The sequence below is a fragment of the Danaus plexippus genome (genome assembly GCF_018135715.1).
Source record: "Danaus plexippus chromosome 9 unlocalized genomic scaffold, MEX_DaPlex mxdp_26, whole genome shotgun sequence".
NCBI lineage: Eukaryota > Metazoa > Arthropoda > Insecta > Lepidoptera > Nymphalidae > Danaus > Danaus plexippus.
In genome coordinates, this window is record NW_026869848.1 from 2,908,460 (window position 1) to 2,930,296 (window position 21,837).

General features: G+C 31.8%; 1 protein-coding gene across 3 annotated transcripts in view; it reads right to left on the reverse strand.

The window, feature by feature from the left end:
- LOC116767645 (RNA-binding protein Musashi homolog Rbp6) overlaps positions 1-21,837 on the reverse strand; it is a 318,370-nt gene that overhangs the window by 116,135 nt on the left and 180,398 nt on the right. Inside the window, exon 1 of one of the 3 annotated variants that reach the window (XM_032658068.2) lies at positions 14,169-14,329. The exons of the other annotated variants lie outside the window; for them this stretch is intronic. Coding sequence (XP_032513959.1) covers positions 14,169-14,264 — 96 coding nt within the window. The 5' untranslated portion in view covers positions 14,265-14,329. Of the gene's footprint in view, positions 1-14,168; positions 14,330-21,837 lie in introns of those variants that run through there. 3 annotated transcript variants of the gene reach the window in all.

Sequence of the window (21,837 nt, forward strand, 5' to 3'; positions counted from 1 at the left end):
GTACTTTTGGATGCTTGAAGAAATTATTACGGCTCAGGAAATCCGGTTAAAATTATATTAAACGAAAATTCCTTGATACAAAGTTAACTTAGAGAAACAAACTAATACGACATTCAAAGGACAGAATTAGCCAATAGAATTTAAGATCAATATTTTTATTTTCTAAATGGTACCGAAACTTGTAACAACACTTTTGATGTGCTATGTCCTGTAGTAACTATATTTAATTCTGTACACCGACATTCTACAAAGATAGGATAGATAGGGGAACGATTCCGTCTTCTCGTGTCTCACACGTTATCTACTTCACAGCTCATTAGATACCGCACGGTCTGCCAAGAGATATATGCCATTTGTAACAATACATAGACCGCTTGGATAGCAAATGGTGATTCGGCGGCTTAAGTTGCCAGTCTCGGTAGTTTAGTTGTATACTCGGGTCGCGACGTGAAATAAGTAGATACCTAGTCCTCAGTGCTGTATGTCAAGTGACACAAGACAAACCGCATACGTTCTAGATGTCAGACATTAACGAAACGCTATTGGTTCTCCTTTTTATCAACACTTGCAAGGTACCAATCTATCTTTCTGTAATGTTAACTGTCGTTGACAACTCTGTGCTGTTACATTAAGTGCATGTGTAAGTATGACGATGCCTGCAACAAACTAATCAATATACTATATTTTCAAAAAGCATAATGAGTATTCATAATGGGGATGTATTTATGGGAAATGTTAAATTAAGGTTAAGTTTGTTTTACAGCATGAGAGTAAATAAACAAAATTATACATGCCGTGCGTTTACGCTTCGCAGTATCCGATAAAGGAAGCACAAATAAGTAAATAGGAAAGAAAAAAGTAAATGCATGTAAATGAACAAACTTCGCTGTATTACATCGTGATCTGAATAAATAAAATATTATCGATGAGTTGATAAGGCCACCTTAAATTAAAACAAAATCGTGATTTGTATTTTATATTGAGAAATTTGGTTACATTAAAGAAAAATATATAATAGTATGTAATAAAAAAATAACAAACACTCAACTTCTAGACATAATATATTTCTAGAATATAAAAGAATTAAATAACTCATAAAGACAAAGGTATTACTGTAGAAATGCACAAGCAAGAGAGCTCGTGAAACAATAGGCCCATTTTAGCCATCTAAAAAGAGAAATAGCTCCGCGTACTTGTCATCGAAAGCCATTCGAAACACATCGGAGTGACTCCATATACACAAGGGTTTCATTTCTATAGTGAGATGTGTATAGTTACTTATTTCTTTTATTCAGCATCGCCCTGCGAGTGGTTGAAAGCGAGATGCCTTGTCGTGTTCCCCTTCTTGCTTAATGCAAAAAACTATGCCGGTATCAAGCCAGTGCTATTGTAAAGATTGACTATGGCGTCTTTGTCTTAAATATATCGTGAGACGCTGAAATTTTCTTACATCATGTAAAAGATTAAACAGCAGAAAAAGTATTCCATTCAATTCGGTTGTAATGACTCCCGCCAAAAGTTTCCATTGTATCCGGTTCGTTATTCGAATTTACATCATGTTTCTATGTATTAGATACTTTTCATTTTATATTTCCAAAATTATCACCAACCGATTTTATATTTCACGTCAAATTATAACCAAAAGGGAGGGTGAAATATAAAGTTAATGAATGCTGAGTCCAAATCCGGGATCACGCGACCGTAGCAATTATTTTGTTTGAAGCACCATCAACATGGTTCGTTCTTTAAAATTTTCATACATTAAGCAAATGTCGAGAATGCGTAATTAGGGCCAAAATGTTGTAAGCCGCCTCAAAGTTGCTAAGAGCATTTATTTTTGCTTTAAGATGTTGGACAATCGGATACGTTTCTACCGACATATTCCACTTTGACTTTATAGTGACTTATTCGAATATGCATCTAATTGTTAGGTAAGTAAGCAAAATTTAAAAAGTTATCATGAGCGATATTTTATGAGAATGTATTGCAATCAAATAAATGTAAAAATGTTTTCACTTTTTTATGTTTGTCTATAAATAAATATTTTGACTTTTATTAATTACAGTAATATTTGTACGACACTTGTAGTGCGACTTGAGCATTTTCAACTACGTCAATAGTGTTGAGCAACAAAATATTTTCCCCTCATGTGGGAGTGTGGTGTCAAGAGGCTATAGGAATTAGGATTAAACTTAAACTGGGTTTGCCCGCAGTTTAATTATACAAAAGGTACCATTTGTGATGCGATGTTTCTCTTACACACGAGTTTGGAATTAGTTAATTATATATTTTACTGAAATGAGTGATAAATAGAATTGTAAATTAGACACGTAGAAAGTGACACCATGAAATGATATTAGGAGAATGTTTAATAATTCACGCGGGAAAAAAAATTATAAACCAGATGCTTGTGAAATAGCGGTATAGGTTTTAAAGGTTTTCTTTTTGTTGTTTTTCGATAAAAATTGTTTTTAAATAGTAATCTGAATTATATAAAATCATTTTTATAGGAAACTTTTAACATTTTGTACGCCAAGAAAAGAGAATTCGATATATTTAAACGTCCTTCTACACGACGTTGCTGAATGAAATAGAACTTTTAATTTCAATATTACCACATCGTAATCTCTGAAATTTAATAATGAACATTATTGTACAAAAATTTTATAACAAATTCTATTTTGAATTTTGAAAACAACAATACTATAAATATAAAATACCGCGTTAAATATGTTTGTGACAAATTTATTTTACTAATTCTTTTAGTTATTACCTAACAACTTTTTTACATAATATAATTTATTCATAAATGAAGTAGTCTTTGTCTTTTCCTCCTTGATGAGTTCACCCACACCCTTCCTTATGTTTGACGCATTATTTCTTCTTCAAAGTGATCTAAACAAGTTTGTTTGTAGTTACTTAAACTATTGAAATCCGATATTTGTAAAATAAATATTGTATTAATCACAACAATTTTAAGTTTGGTTTCAATTATCAATTTTTCTTGCAAATAATATCTTATAAATACAATGCCCAAAAAGGCAGCGCATATGTTATTTTATTGCTATATTTAATATAGCCACATTTAAAAAAATGGTTATGATATACTTTTCGCTTTGCAAGTTCAAACAATATAAAAAATAAACAAATCTTTATCCAGTTTAGGAATTTACATATTCCGCAATCACGACGAGAAAATTAAAAGTCTACTAGTAACTCCACAATATTAGATTCCACGCCATAAAATTGAAATTTTAAATCGCAGCTTGTTCAAATTGATTAAATTATTAAACGGATAGTGTGGCAGACACGTTTTATGTGTGGAACGTAAAAATTGTTAAGCGTTGTGCTTGAGACTACGCAAGTACGTATACATGGACCGTTTGACAGTGCACAAATTAAAATTACATCATAAATAAAACTATTACATGAAACTAATTTGTAATATTTTTATCAGTATCCTGTTTTATGGAAATTATTATTAAATTGACATATTCAGTAGACGTATTTAAATTCTGAAGTATTGCAATAGTAACCACTTAAGAGATGTAAATGATTAAATTAAACTTAAAAAACTTTGTTTTTATATAAAAACCCAATTTTAAATTTAGTAAATCAGCAACTAGTGCCAAATTGAGGCTTAAGTCGGGTTGAAGTTAATTGTAATAACCTTCTGACGAGAGCTTGGGGTGGAAATGGGAGGCGGCAGTGCGCAGGCGCATCGGGTCGGGCACTCAAGCACGCGCCGCCAGTGGAGCGTCCTCAACAGGCCACTCATCGCCCGCCGCGTCGAATTGAAAAGATACCTACCCTGACACCGTACTGAATATTCGCTCACGTATCAAAACCGTAAAATGCAAATCTATGCAGCGCGGTGTCTAGTGCTTAGCATTCCTCAAATGAAGTTTGACGTAAATTATCATACATAAGTTCATAGCAATATAGAATGACATTTTTTATATTCTTTTATACGAAAAATGGAAATTTTAATAGATACTGTTTTTAAGGGCCTGGGAAACCATCGTCCTCATGGGACTTCTCTTTAATGTGAATAATCGTCTTTTTTATAAACTTATTATGCGGCCTTAAATGTTAAGTACAAAGTTGTTATAGAAACATTAAAAGAATATGTAAAAGATAAACCAATTTTCAATTTACGTAGGTCAAAAAGCATAGTTACATTTGAAGTAAATTGCACTACATGACAGTAAAATAACATTTTGTTCGTATATTCTATCACTTAGTCCGTAATTTGGCAAATGTATACAATCAAATTACAACGTCCATCTAGTCCGGCTAATACCATCTCGGACACGTTAATAGAAAACACAAACGAATGTGTATGTTATAGAACGCGGGGTCACAGGACGAGACGCGCGACGCTCTTTATAAATACCGACCGAACAAACTTGTACATGTACAGAGTACGCTCCAATTTATAATGCGGACAAGCAACACTGAAATGGATTTACAGCTGCAAAACTGCTCGTCTTTGATGAGGGTCTATTTTGAGATGCGGGCCGAGCGCACCGAAACATTCCAATATTCGAACCAATATATTATTATTACGTACGAATCCAAATCGATTCCGTGTTATAAAATTTATTACGCACTCGTCTCCTCGACGTTTCTTATTTGTAAACAGGCGCTTGAGCGTCTCGTGTTGGGGCCCTCGATAATGTTTGATGTCTCGTTAAAAATAAAATCGCTCGTAAACTGACACGGAGAAAACCGTAGCGCAACTAATTTGTTGACAGAAATGTCGAAGGATAGATAGTCTGAAAATAATTTTTTGACGTACGACGCTAAAATACGATCAAAATCTTAATGAGATTAACCACGAACGGTTTGAAAAAGAAACTTCTGAATTTCGTAATTATTTTTTTGGTTTTTTGTATTCTTGGAAGGGATTAAAGCTTTTACCGTGGATATATGTTTAGTTTTGTAAGGCTGACTTGTTCCCAAAAGCTTTTTGGTATTTATTCAACACAGCATTAAGCCTAAAAGCCGGCAAACTAATGTTTCGGTTCGTACGGTTTGTCACAGATTAAGGTGGCATGTTTAAGTTTCATGTAATCCACCGTAGGCAAAATGAAGTCCACAGTGTCTTTTAGATACGACTACTCAGCATGCAAGCAATCGCTTGCCAACATATTTTTAGTATTTGACCAAAACGGAAGCTTTATTTGTGAGACAGAGTTTTACCATGTTTATCACGAATTCTTTAAAATTCTACTCCAGTAAGTTTCCTTGCGGGAACTAGTGTCAAAATGTTGAATAAATAAATTTGTTGAATAAATTTAATACAACGAAATGGTTTCTGTCATTAATATTATATTATTTCTGTTAAATTAGTATGGTATACTTCTGGTAGAAGCAACTTAATGAGAAAGCATAGTTCGAGATATTGCAACTAATCTTCATTTTAAATACGGCGTATCCTTGAGCCTAGGATTACAGAACTTGCGTGACACTAATTAAGTCGGAATTAGGGGCGAGTCTGTATCAAGGACCAACCAAAGAGTTATAAATGAAAGGGTTTTATGAATATTTAATATAAAAAGATTTGAATACTTGAAAGTGTATCTCTATTATTCAATTATTATTATAATTTATTAATTCGCATATACAAATCGGCATCTTTTTTTGAAAGTTAATACATGTTTAATGTCCGAGTTTAGAGTTATTCATTACAATTGAAAGAAAGAAATACAATATTTAGTTTTTGTATCGTAAATTTGAAACGCGTGCAATTTTTTATATTAAGCTATTAATCACAATTTTCTTCTCGCCTGTCTCACATTATATTGAAGTCAATCTATGGGTCTTCCATTTGATTTAAAACTACTTAAAAATTTTTTGAATTCCGAAAGTATCAAATTTGTAAATTTTTATGAAATATTGGAAATTTAAGAAAATAGAAATTATACCAAGTGTATACTTTTGTATTATGACTCAAACCAGTCTCAATTTATGTTCTTATAACTTAAAAGTACCAATTATTCTCTTGGGACAAGTCAATGTCATATTCAAATAAACCTTCTGATGGAATGTTAGCCCAAAACAAATCCTACTTAGCAGTAACTTTCACTAAAGTAGACACCCGCTTTGACGGCTGCCATATTTAAGAGGAATTAATTCGAAGTTTTCTACTTATTAACTTGCCTATTAACGGTCTTACATTGTACCGTTGACAAGCATTCAATAGGGAGTCGTAAATGGGATGGAAAAAATAGAATGTTTGGATCGAATCGTTTAAGCGTGGTATTGAGGTTGGCTATCCGATGTAAGCTGCGCCCGAACGCCTAATCCCCGAGCTCGCCTAACGCCGGTTAGGCCCACTACGTAAATTTGTGTAATTTCGAATCTAGGCCAAGTGCCAAGGGATCGAGTTGCTTCGCGGCAATAGTGATTGATATGACGCTATAACCGACTTGCCTGCCGTTCTCCCCCTCCCTGTCACTCGCCCAGACTACTCAATGCATTTGTAATAGCCTCTACGATGTCTATAGAGAACAAAATTTGGGTATAAATTAGAAAATCAATAATTCATTACGTTAGTTCTATTATATTTTCGTTTCTAATAAGCTTTGTTTTATAACAAGAAGTGAATTTCTATGGCGTTTAAGTTTTTCTAATAAAATTTCGATATTTAAATTGTATGTGGTCCGTATTAAGGAAAAATCAAATTAAATTTTAGATACATATTTATTACAAACATAGAATATATATGGAACTTCTCATGACTATCAATTCGAAAGCTTCCGCTCCAACATTATATTACCTATACATATTATAATAAAACATTAGCAACCGTAGCTTATATTGAACAAATTTTTTAATAATTAGCCGGGCAATTCTTTTTTTATATATATTGGTCTGTATACGTGTATGTGTATTCGAATATTTAAAATGGGATACTTTCCAATTATCCTTACTATCATAAAATATTTATCAGTGTTAAGTAAAACTAACATAAAACTAAAATAACTAATAATAACACCTAGTTTGTAAATATCTATCGAAAAAAAATATCATTGAGAAAATTAATTAAAATGAAATTCTAATATTTACTGTTAACTTTTCCTATTTAATATTAGAATCTTTGAAACAATGAATACCTTGAGAAACTAAGTAAACTTAAGGCATTGGACATTGAGAAACTGAATTCTGAATGCTTTCTCTAGTCGTCTTTCAACTCAAGATATTACTCCTTATTCACTTAAAACTATAATTTTAGTGTGCTTCAGTAAAATTAATAAAATGGTAGCTCTCTACAAATAAGTAGTGCACTTTATTATATACAACAATATTTTTCATACCTCATAAGATATAAAAAGATCCCAACACTAAAAATTTTCTTAAAAACTTAAATATGGAAATAAAAAAAATGACTTATAATTATACGATGGCAGATCCGACGCCAGGTTTGTAAATTACAATAAACCGTGGAGCGGTTCGTACGCAGAATTCTTGATGTTTCTACCGTTACAATAAGCTTAGGTCGGTCACAGTGGTATTTATTAAAGATGGGAACATTGAACACCTATTAAATCTAACGTTTCTAACATATCTCGAGGAATATAAATTTATATCTCGATAAAAAAAAAAATTACGTGTTTACAAGTACTAGTATAAATATGACTGAAAACAGGAAAAATATTTTAAATAAATATCGTTGGTATTAAGTAAAATAGTGAAATATCATATAATAGATGAACAATATTTGATGACCTCATTGTTATTTAATAGGTTACATGATTTTAGAACTTACATTATGGAACCTTTCAAATAACGTCACGCAACTTTCTTGGTGTACACTCGTCAAAATAAAAACTATATGATATTCTATTACCATTACCGATCGACCTTATTGTACTGAGCATGAATAAAATACGGCCCTGATACGATGTCTCCTGACATACCTTGAAAGATTAGTTTTCATCACGCACGTATTTCCCCGAAAAGGAACAAAACGGCCCGATAATAACAAAACAACGTCAACGTTCTATGAAAATTGAATTTCTGTCTTTTGTCGCATGTGCCAGGAGTATATACGAGATTTACCTAAGGAGATCTTATTTACGGACTGTGAAATTCTATTTGCTTAAAGGTTGAATGGAGGCAATATCGTGGACGTCGTGACGCTGCGGGCGGGAGATGCAATAAGCGGTGCGGCCAGCGGAGCCGTCGCCAATTTAAAGAAAGCCCACTGAACCGAAAGACAAGCGCATTGGCAGCCCACGACCACACCCGCACCCAACTCTAAGGCTCTCATATAATTTTCAATCCAGCGAGCTTTAAAATCGATTGCTCTTTGTAAGTGTAGAACAAAACAAGCGCTATCTAAAGTATACCCGACTAAATTAACGTTTTACTAAGACAATTTTCATTAGATGGATAAATATTATTAACTTATAAACGTCGTTGTAAGCGAAAATTGGGTTCGCATAAACGATTATAAACCGACGTAACTGATGCTTAAGAGGTTAAATGTTTTATGAGATAAATTATATTTGTTAAATGGTAATTTTAAATGTTCATCGTGAGTACAGTGCGAAATACTTGTTTTAAAATAAACGTAATTTCTGCTACAATTTAAGTGGAATTGAATGAGCCCGCAATATTTGCATACATATTAGATTTGGTAGAACGATTACAATTGTGCGTATTATGATTTCATGCAAAGTCCTCAAAGTTATATGAGCAAATGTGTAATGTGTAGACTTATCTGTCTCCTTAATACCTGTTTAATGAAAGGGTTGATCGTAAATCTACACGTTTAAACTTCATATAGCGTCCTATTCGGCTTCGCTGCCGCCAACGGTTCGTAATTAATGTGCTACGATCATAGGGAAAGTTCACAACTGTATTGAAACTACATAAGTATGAAAGTTTGTTCTGAGGTAAGAGTGCTTCAGTTTACTGTAATACGAGTTAAAATATGTTAATACGATTAATTGTATGTGATCAAGGAAATATTCGAATAGTGTGGTCGAGCACCGGCCAAAGTTTTAATATGGTTACGTTTTACCTTCAAACTATTTTAAATACTTAATTCGAGCTTTAAAGTTTGATTTATGTTACAGTTTTAAAGTTTTACCTTTGCGAAGAAAAGAATTTTTTAAGAATAATTATATTGTGATTCCGAAATGTTCTAATAAATGTTTTTATACGACTTCAGTATTTTATACTTCCAAAACCTTGTTTGATGATATTATCAACAACAAATACAAAATTTATTCCAATAACGTTCATAAAATAATATTTATAGGAATTTATGTAATGGAATTTGTGGTGAATCACTGGTGTGAATGGAAGATGTGAACTATTTGGTCGATAACTTAAAACAGTGTAATTTCTGGTCGATACATTTACAATATTTTATGGTTAACTAGGTACCAGCTCCGGCTTCACGCGAGCTCTTTAAAAAAAGTATAAAATAGCCTTTTTAATTTTGAGAATTATTAAACTTATATTATGATAACTTTCAAATGGTACGCCTGATTCAAATGATTTAAAAAGTAATTTACATATACTGATGCAGGCTTGAAAACGAAGTAATTTATTTTGATAAGATTTAATACCGTATTTAGGTAAATAGCTTTCCGATAAACACTTTAGTAATGAAAATTTTTAAAAGTTGTAAAATGGATATTGTATGTTATCCTTAAAGTATAGACGTATGCCTCCCTAGACTTTTCTATAGACCTATATAAGATAGAAAATTCCACCATATATTATTTTGTTATATCTCAAAGACTTTGGTCAGCGTTATCGTTAAAAGCTCTCAGACGGCTCATATTTTCCCAACATCTTCAACAAATATCGTTAATATACACACAAGTAAATAAAAAATCTTAACAAATTATATACTAAAACCTTTCTCAAGAATCACGCTATCAAGTGGTGATAACTATTCGATAATCGGTGCAGTAGTTTTTCCGTTTATCGCGAACAGACAGACAGACAGATGCGGCGAGGGACTTTAATATTTAAAATATATTGATTAGTGATTGATAATTGTAAGGCTTAACGTTATTAAAGGTAATTTTTTGTTGTTTGTCCACGTTAATGAAAATGGTGTTTCCATTCATATAAACATTGACAATACATGTTATTAAAATTTTCTTATTTTTTTTCCCTTTACTTTAATAGACGAGCAACACTAGAAAAATATTAAAACTAAGAAATATTCCAGACGCTGAATTTTATTAATCTGTAATGTATTTGATGAATGGAACTGACAGTATATGGACATGAAGAATTTGAATTAGTAAAGTGAAGTATGACCCTTGGTTCTCGGGGGATGTAGTGGCTACCGTAATAATAACCTTCTATACAAACTACAAGTAATTACAACAAGAACAACCATTACTTCGTCAAACAGCTTAAGGCAATGGCGGTCTTGTATATTCAATTATACAGAGCGGTCAATTAGAAAGCAAATACAACGAATGAGCCGCCTTCAAAGGATTCGTCCGGTTAAAATGCCATAATTAACCTATCTTTGATGAATTGTTTTTCTATTATTTCATTCTAGAAACGTTTAGGACGCGTATTAACATTTTTCAATTATAGCAATCGTTTTTGGTGTGAAAAGAAAATTTTAGTTTAAAAATTAATTTATATTTAATAAGTCCATAACCGAGTTTTACGGAAAGTATAGTATATTTAATTTTCAGGTTTAAAAAGATCATATTATATAAAAAACACACACACAAATAAGGCTACCAACACTAAAATACATCATTGTTTACAAAAATGTATAATTATGACATTATTATTTGGTGACATAAAATAGTCTCAAGAAAAATAACAAAGTCGTATTAATAAAAAGAAATAAAAGTTTCTGAGATATAAACTTGGTACAAATGGTCTACGCAACGGAAGTACTGGACAGTATTCGCGTGATATATCACGTGACACATCACGTTAACAACTGCGTATGATATTTAAGTTTCATCTATCATCATTGTCACCGCTCGATCATTAAACTGTTTACTCTTACTGAGACGGGAACATCGTATTGCTGTTAGGCTTCATTGAACTTCTATCAGGTGTAACTCAGAATATCCTGAGCGTTTTTGTTGCGAAATAAATTTTAATAAGATAGAAAGCTAATCTGTGATTTATTCCTTTTGTATGTAAAGACAACATATTTAAGTACAAGAAAAACTATTTGTGTGATGGTTAAATTGACAGTTTAATTTCATTAAAATTATTTATCATGACCATAAAAATTTATATAAAATATATTTACTTTTCAAGACAATGTAATATATTGTTAACATTTAATTTTATACAGCAAAATTACATTAATTAAAATGAATTCCCTCCTTAATATTTAATATGAAACAACTAATTGAAGTCTGACTTATCGAAATAAAATAATTAAAATCGACGTTATTAAAAACGGATTTGCAATGCTGTATCAAATAGTGCTCATTGAAGTTAAGTATTTTTTGAAAATTTAAAATATATTTGCCTTTTATGTTTTTCTGTCTTAATTTTTTTTAATATTACTAACTTATTAACTTTAAAGCATGATAAATGGCTATTTAACTAAAAAATATAGAAATATTTCGCAAATCATGCCGGTGACATGAAGATTTCCTTACTGCTGTCTCTTTTTTTAGCATTGTAAGTTGTATATCTATCGAAGTTACCTTAGAAATAAAATTAATAGTATTAGTTAGATTTTCATATATTCAGATACTAATACAAATTACATTTCATTTAAAATATTTTATTAAGTGTTGGTTGTATGTGGTACTCAAAGTATTTCAGCCAAATTCTAAGCTCGACTATGTCTTCTTCATTAAACATGTCATTTCTTTAAAAGTTAATTTAAATAATTCTAATGTTCTTTAATTTGTGTAACAGCTTATTAGGGTTACGTGGGGTAAAAGCTTTCAATTTGAGGGGAACCTAAGAATAACATGTTCCGGTCAAGCGATATCGTATTTTCTGTGAACCATTTTGCTAATTATTTTCCAATAATGGAGTTCTTAATTTTACCTTCTTTTAATCGACTCCTTTATATATTTATTAAATTACATTTGTCGTTTCACTGTTTGACAAAGATATATAAAATATAAAATTTTTTTATTGCTAATTCCTTTTCATTATTTTTGTGCTGTTTGAGAAAAATATTTCAATTGATTTATTCAAAATTTATTATGAGACCTTTCAAACAAACATTTTTTTGCAGATACTAAATACTTTTTTGAATAGTAATGTTAACGTGGAATATTTTTAGTTATTTGTATAAAGATTTTTTGTTTACTTTTTAAAACTTCTTATAAATATTCTTTAAAAATAATAGTTTCGTACTTAAATTTTCTGAGTATAATTTCCCTTATTAGTCTATCACCTCTCAAAGACTTAAAATTTTAAAATGTATGCGCTTGTATTATGTTGATTTTTATCCTATTGAAGCTTTTGACTTAAATAGAGCAGGTCGCTTAATAGTATAGGTCAACGGCATTTTATACCTAATTCCAAACTTGTAATGTAAGCGATCAATCATTTAATACAGAGTGTATTATTTAAAAACAAATTATATTAATTTATAAAAAAAATACCGATTATTAATATAATGAGAAATATGTTTACATTCGAAATACATTCCTGAAAATCCTCATAGTTAAATATATATTCGTGCTAAACAATCTACCATGGAAAATCGTATATTACAACGTATTTCAGTAACTGCATTTTCAATTAAAGAATTCAAGAAGAAACTCGACAATATGAACTTTGTACGGAACTTTTAAACTTTATTCTGGTCTTCCGTAAGTTATTGTTCTCTGTGAAAACTACAAAATGTTTGAGGTTTTGCTGTTTTGTTTATAAACTTAATGTATTATTCTATTATTCTGGGGAGTGCGTTTATTTTCTACGTTAACAGAATATCGTAAACTGGAAACTTAGTTTTATTCGAAATTAATTATATTTTAAAGTTGAATTGCGGAGATAAAACATTTGCGGTTAGCACTCAAAATTATCACCTCTTATTTAAATCTAAACACGGTTTTCATTAAATCATACTCTGTGATAATAGCATGGATTATTTTAATCAAATTCTCTTATTGACCTTAAAGAAAAATCACACAAGACAGGTTTTGAGTGTCGGTAATATGTATAATAGTATTTTTTTATTTCTTTTCAATAAATGCTCTTTACAAATATATATTCTTTTGAAAAAATATGTTTTATGCATACATGTACTTACCCCGTTTCTATAATATGAGACGCAAAATATTTTAAACGAGACTTACATATCATCATTAAACGAAAGAAACTTATAAAACAGTTCCATCCGTATCAATGAAATATACCAGAAAGAGATTGCATGTATTAAAATTAATTGAAACTTGATGCTATAAATCAAGAATACATTTGGCTAAAAATGTTTCGTTACAGGAATTTCTTGGCGCGTATTTAAGTAATGCGGTTAGCATTGCTATCGTCTTTATGAACGATAAAACAAAGCTACAAGTGATATTCACACGATGATAAAAAAATATGAAATTATGCTTAGTGTTTGAGTATTTTCTTAGAAATTTATAAAATAAACACGAGCTTACAGTTCTATCATAAATCGAATACGAAAACTTATTATTGCGTATTTTATTTTAAATTCCAATAATGTTATGTCTTTTTTTAACTTGCTCTACCATTTCTTCCTATAATTATTCTCTTCAAAACAACCAGACGGCATATCAAGAAAAAGTAGGTAAACTTAAACCATTTACAGTTAATATCATGTTTACATGCAATCCTACAATTTTATTTCTAGCTATAATTACTTTAGTAGCTCTTATCTTATCGAAAATTTCGTACATTAATACAAAACATTACGGCCGTATGTCGCCGATTCTGATCCGTAAGAAGAAAACGAAACGGGCAAATTCCGCACTGAAATTTTTTGCACGGTCAGGTCGATTAATCTGTTTGTTGTTTTTATCGAGGGCTGAAAGCGAACAGAGAGCGACACGACGGCGCCGCACGGCCGACGGCGGCCACTCGTGGCCCCGCGAAGTGCATCCGAGACGCGCACTCCACTAAACAAACTTTACGATCCCGAAATAAACTTTTTCTCAAAGATATCGATCACCGAAAAATAGCTGATCACAAACGCGAGAACGCTCTGGCTTACTAACCCTGAGCGGTGTGCGGGTCGGGTCCGGCTCGGAGATCGGCTGCGGGAGCACTCGCGCGGTTGCGATCGGGAGCACTGACTTGAGCACTTTGGACATGTAAAGTCGGAGCGGACACGTGACGAAAACGCGCGGCGCGGCCGGCGTCGGCGCGAGAGGAGCGGCGCGGCCGAGTGAGCGCGAGCGAAGAGTACCCACGCGCCCCACGCGCCCCACGCGCCCCACGCGCCCCACGCGCCAGCCAGCGCGCGCACGGCCCGCCCCGCATCGACCGCCACCCCTACCCTCCACAAACCCTCACTCACCCCCTCCCGCAATACCTTCCTCTCCCCCCTCGGCCCAGCGCCGCGACGCCCGACTGTTTTTCTCTTCCCGACCGGGGGACGCACCTGATTTTTTCCGTGATATTTTTTCCTCCCTCTCCTCGCGACGCGATCCGTTCGCTTTCATTACGGTTTCGAGTTTGATTTATCACCGCGGCGGCTCTGAAATATTCTTGCGATGGAACCGGCTGTCGAACTCTTACCTCCAATTAGCATTGATTTATCGAAATTATGGGCCGATTAATGATGTTACTTATATGCCCCATCATTTCAGTATAAAATTTGATTTTATCACCAGCGTGTTCAAAAATGTAATATATCATTAAATCCATTAAATTATGAAAAAAAAAAAAATCTCACTTATTTATCAGCTATGTTTCTCAAGTTTATTTAATATTTAAAAACATAAATACCATTCTTGTCAGTGCGATACAATTACGGATATGTTTGAGTTTATTAATTTTATCAATGTTCGCATTCTCTTAAAAGGATAGAGCTATTTAAAAAAAAATAAGTACGATTTTTTGAATTTTGATCATTGTTTTAAAACAACGTGAGTGATATCAGATGTTGACCACGTAGCAGTTAGTATACGCCAACCGTAGCTCCCGTCTACGGCGTAAACTGGTGCTTGTGCTACAAACCGAGCTGCAATTGCTAACTGATTATGCGACCAGTCGACCTCTCGCATCTAGTCAACGACTAACATATTTGGCGGAGATTCAATTGTAATGTTTTCATATTTGTGTCATAACTCTCGGCAAATAGGAAAACAAAAAGTTGCCCGACGGAAGCAAGAAGTTATTTGTAAACGTTGACGTTTCGGTATTTTCATGCAAAGTATGAGGCACCCTTGCTCCATTTTGAAATTGTTTTGGTGGTCGGTATGCGGTTTCGTTTTAGTTTTGTGATCCGTGTTGTTGAGATTTCTTTATAAGTACATATTGCATACGTCGCAATAAAAGTTTAAGACACTGACGAATGCTATATGGAGTTGGCATGACGTTGTGAAAGTTTGATCGTTTTTTGAAGATTAAAATATAACTTACTATTGCCCGCACAATATTATATATAATTATATACATATATTCCATTTCTTCAAGGGATATGTCATCTATTAAAGCTTTTGTCTAAGTTAAACTTACAATCATTGTTATCACAATAATTCCTTTGATACTTGACTTGAACTTAACAATATCTTGTGAGAAACAAACTTAGTTATTTGTGACTACTGTACGTGTATGGAGAGATATTATTAACTTTGCACTACTTCAATACAATAAGATACGGAACAAAACAATTCTTCTATGCAATATAAATGATTTTAAAAATACGTTATTTTCGTTTTGCTGTATTTATTTAACTTATAAACAATTCAAAGATTTTGCAATCAAAATTGATATTGAAATTACAATGGAACTGATTAACGTACCACAGTTTAACAGATGGCAATAAAAAACTACAAGTACTTGTTACTGAACACAGATAATACTGATAGACTGTGACTTAGTTCCAGCTATCTTTGTGAGGTCGTTAAATTGTAAAGCAGACAAGTGACACTAAATAGAAAACTCAGTTGAAATCGTCGAACCAACGTTTCCTTTATTTTCTACATATAAGGAAATATATTAAATAAAAAGGCATTTAAGTTGTAGTATATAAATTCTCTCATATTGATGGGGACATCAATATGCAAGAATTTATACTTAGGGATAAGTTGAAATCATTAAAAATGTAAAAGATATTATCGAGCAAAAAAAATCCCTTAAAATTATAAATAATTAAAAGTGGAATGAAGATTTACATTAAATGTGGGTTAGATTTAATATTTTATGCTGAAATATTATAAAGAAAATAAAAATGAAAATTTATCTAAAATATTGAAATAGGAATTATTAAAATATGAAGTTAAAATTAAAATTCAATTAAAATGGAAAAAATATCTGTAAGATAATTGGATGGGTATTATAACGTAGAAAAGTTTTTTAATTTGATAAAAAAAAATTATGTAAGGAAAATATTTTTTATCACTTAATATCAAGCCTGTGTCTCTGGACTATTGAATAGTGGAATAAGTGTAACAAGATAATAACGCTTTTATTTGACAATGAGTACCGTAGTGACAGTAACATACGTTGATGGCTCCGGTGTAATGTCAAAGCAAACGTCAAAGTCGTAACTTGGCGACGTTCATTAAAAAAGCCCACAAAACGGTTTGTACAACATGCTTTCCGACAACGGAACGGTAGAAATTAAAAATAATCACCGGTACGCGGCACGAAAGCGGAGATATGAAAAATAAGGGTAGATACAGCTACTAAATGTTCAAAATTATATGATTTCACTTTACTTAGAATCACTCAGAATATGACATTTACGGATTTGGATTGCTTATTTTTATATAAACAGTTTGAACAAAGGTGTCACATTAAAAATGCGGTAAAGAATGTATTCTGACAGAAGTAAATTCTTATTATGTGTACCTATTGCAATATAAATGTTATTTGAAATTTAAATAATTTATTATCATGTGAAAATAACGTTCATACAATTTTATTGAATGTGTTCGAATAATATCAAAATTAGCAAAACACATGGTTTGATAGATTTATTACAAATATGCTGTTCAAATAGCACTAAAAATAGATATGGTTTGTGTAAAGATGGCCTAAACCCTAGCTACCTGCGACTGGGTCAGAATATATGGGACTGGGATTACATAGGACTGGAATCTTACGTGATAGTACTAGAACTGAAACGCCTTTTGTTTGTGTGTAAGCCGTGATTAATTATGTGCTGTGTGTAGCGACAACGGCGATAACAAGCGTCGGAAGACTCGTCGAGATCTGTCATTTGCATATATCGTAAAAAATATATACATATATAACAGACATGTTAACTTGTTAATTTTATAGAACATCCAGAGAAATTATAGCATATATCATAAAAGAATCTCATGCCTTATTGTGTCGCGGGAACGGGATCGAATACGTGTTATATATTTATTTATTTGAACCATAAATACTTTTTGTGTTATGTGATCATAATATTTATTGTAAAGTTAAATAGTATTAAAAGTGTTAATTACATTATACTGTTCCTCTTATAAAACACCTAAAGTGGAATTCGGCTTGACATTTTAGAATTTTCAAGTGGCCATTGTGTGGTAGTTCCAACTTGTTAAGGATGTAAGCGGTCGCATAGCGATTCCTAATCGAATCACAATCCGTACTGACGTAACGACAGGCTTTAGCTGGCTGCCCTTAGGGACAATGAAGCCTCTGCTATCCTTTGGTCCATCTTTGAGATTTGCTCTGATGCTTCGATTGTCAATAGTAGGAAACTACCTATGTAGTTATTGAGTCTGTACTTCGACGTATTGATTGTTCTGATTATTAACATTTATCTTACTGTTATATATTTATATATGTAACGGCCACGTCTTTTGAATTTACGAGGTAATATTAGATTTAATATTGCGTTCTTGATGAATCAACTCAGTGTTTATGACAACATTTATTACTATTTGAATAATGTACATATGTATATTCTTATAGTATAAAATAATATATTATGTTTAAAATATATACATATGTTCAATACGTGCATTATTGACTATAACAATATTTTGCACATTTTAAAGAGATTGTTTAATTATAACTGTCAGTTAGTAGATCGATGTTAGGGTCTTTATGAGAAAATAATTTTTAAGCAACTCTTTTCAATTGATGTGTGAAAAAGTCGCAGTATAGTTAATTGTATTTATGCATGTATACGAGGTTTTACAGTCCTTTTGAAGAGTGTGTTTCTACTAAAAGCAAATGCTTCGCTTTTATTCGATATGTTATTTAATTACAGTAAAAGATATAAAATGAACTACTTAACTTGCAACAACAGTCGATAAGCCGTTTCGACTTAATTTAAATGTATATCCGTTAGTCATTAATCTGAAACTTTGAAGCTTAAAATAAGCAAGCAATTAACCGAGGCTCTAACTTAAATCGGCGTGATTAGACGACGATCGGCCGACCGATAGTGAGAAACAGATAAAACTCTCATCAAATACAATCAGCGGTTGCCTGGACAAGGCTTAGCCTAGGCCTTCAACATTTCCTGCGGGCAAATTTCATTACCACTTACACTCTCTCATAATCCTCAGACCAAGGCCTTAATCTGCCCACTCTTAGTTTGATTTCAACTTAAAAGAGCCATTTGGTTCATTTTTAGTATAATCCTTTTTTAATTGTCTTCTCTCTGGTTATTATTAAATTTTCAGGCGGAAATTAATTACTTAAACAAGTTAATACCGCAATGACAACTCATTTTATTGTTTTAAAGATTTAAAGTGTACAGATCTATCTATGTAAATAAATTAATTTTATTAGTTTAAATAAAATGTATAAATTGTATCCACGCCTATTATATTATAAATACAATGGATTTCTCATTTTTATTTCATGTTGAAAGTATTGAAATATTATATAATTTAAATATACAGATTGTAATTCTTTTAAAAAACCAATTAAAATAACTTTGTGAAAGAGTTAAATTAAATAATTAAAAATCGCTTTTAAATTTAAAAAAAGATTTCATTTAAGCGAACACTTCAGGTACGAGTACAGTGTTCGATCATATGTAACTGCATGTGCCATATCGTCCAGAGTGTTAGACAAAAACGTCGAACGCTAGTACAAAATTCCATTTCGAACCGTCTATAGGAAATGAACCAATTAATTCGGCAGATGGCGTAGCCGTGCGAGTATTAATCATCAACTAATCGTAACTGCAGTCTTCGATTAATCCATCCTCGTTTCATACCCGTGACATCGTTTCGAATACAGTGTATTATTTTAGTATTGAACCGGGAATGTGTTATATATTAGAAAATTCAATACGTTTAATTGCTGAGAGATAAAAATTTAAAGAGTTTTTATCTCTTAAATATTTTGTTTACTGTTTGATATAAAATTGTAATATATATTGTTAGGCATACATTTTGTTTTTTATAGCCCTATTATGTTAATGAGCACAATGATGGCGACATAGTAGTAATGCTTACAGTAAAAATAATCGTACATAAGGGAAATAAGTATCGTAAATATAAAATTTGCACTCAAAGTCTAATGCTACATTAACAACCCTTTAGAAATACACATTATTAGAAACAAGGTGTTTCTACTAAAAACTTGATTTATAGTATTATTTTAACCAAATTTAAATACCATCGATTGTTAGTACTACAGTGTCTCATTCCTCTCAAGGATAGTTTGTCTTTCTTGTCACTGGCTTAACAAATAAACTTAGCCTTATTTGTTAGAAATAAACAGTCGATTGAAGCGTACGGACAGAAGACATTGAGGGCTTAAGAAGGAGTTAAACTCCTTTGAAACTTTTGACAAAGGAGGGATATGATTTGTGAATGCGTGTAATTTTTCAGACGTCATATTTTTTGTAAGGATTTTCCGATTTACTGAATAAACTTCACCATTGTATTGGAGCGACTTTGTGGCGAATTTTGCCTTTTTCTTCCTTCTTGTTTAAAGGAAGTTTGATAGTGTTTGACAGTACGGCGTTTGAGTTCGAATATTTTTTTTTGATGTAACTATTTGTAAGGTTTTTAAAAGTTAACGAGAACAAAAACAAATAAACATAATAATAATCAAAAATTATTTTTTATACTTTGCCTTTTATCTGATAGGATATATATATATATATATATATATATATATATATATATATATATATATACATATATACACAGGCATTAAGTAAGAAGCAGTTTTCAGAAGCATTTTTTTGATTCTTTTATCTAAATATAATTGAAAATTAAGAATTTACCATGATAAAAATACTTATTATCTGAAATCAAGTACAAAACTCACATTGTATTTATTATTTGTCAATACTAGACATACTCCAACTTATATTTTTTTTGTACCTACGAATAAAATTTGTTTTCCAATTTCAGATTCAACTTAGGACAGCTGGTACTGAATTTTCTTGTTTTTTTGTTTGTTCTCTAGAGCTTGTGTATCAGGAGGCAAATGAAAACTCAAAATACCGAGTATTTTAATATGTGTATAAAGTAAAATATAAATATTATGTACTCTACGCTTAGTGTGTTTCAAATTCTTGTTTCTGATTGACATTTTAATTATCAATCTTCACCAATATCATTGCAATAATAATTGTAATAATAATAATAATAAAATTATAATATAATTTAATTTATATTAAAGTAAACGATTGCAATTACTTTCAGACAAAACCACTAAGAGGCCAACATTGAAAATAATATCGACGTAACTTACTTCTTTAGGAAAAATCAAATTTTATATTTTTATGGATCTGAACACTAAAATCATGACATAAAAGAAACCAAGAGAATTTGTACCATAATACAGCATATCCAGTTAGAAGGTAATCCTTTATCATACCTTCATACCTGTCTGGAACCCCTAGCAATAGGCCATTGTTATCTCTTGATGTCGTTCATAAGAGCTCATCAAGCTACGAACTTTATATATATTTTTTTTGTAGTAGACCTTTTAGTTATGTTACCGACTTAGACACCTAAGACCTTTTAAAAATGTAGGACCTTGTACCATCTAAAAGTTCCAATTCCAGTCACCGGTATATTTTAAGATACAAGAATAATATCAAAGTATATTTAGCGATATGCTTATCATGTTTAATTATCAATTTAATTCTTTACAGAAAATTTAATTATACTTGAACATGAAATATTAGGTCACTAAAATCGGTGTTATATAATATGTGGAATTGGCAAGGGCTAATAAAAACGAAAACTGTAAACACAAATCAGACACAAAACAATTGGTCGGAATCCCTTTCAATTTAATACAATATAAATCGGATAATCTATGTGCGAGATACAAAACAAACTGATTAGGTAAACCAACACTACAGGCGTTTTCGATTACGATTTCAACCGAAACGGCAGCTGCTTAATTAACATAATCCAGTTTGGAAATAAGCAAAGTTAATTTTGTATAAACTTTAAACAATCCATTTTAAAATTCAGACAGTTCAGCAGTCGCGGACGCACTACCATCATTTCGAATTCAATCTGTATGTAGTCGTTTTTCAAAAAGCGATTTCGATTTCGACTACATTCATTTACACTTAATAATTGTGTTCGTTCGCGGCTGCTGACTCATTATCATATAAATGAGAGAGAAAAAGCAACGGTCAGTCATTAATCAAGAGAATGGAGCAACAACAACGGCTAATACACTTATCAACTTTAATTCAATAATCCGACGCCGCTCGCGCCGGACTCGCCGGACTCGTGACGTGAAAAATTACGTGGAGACGAAACGCACGGC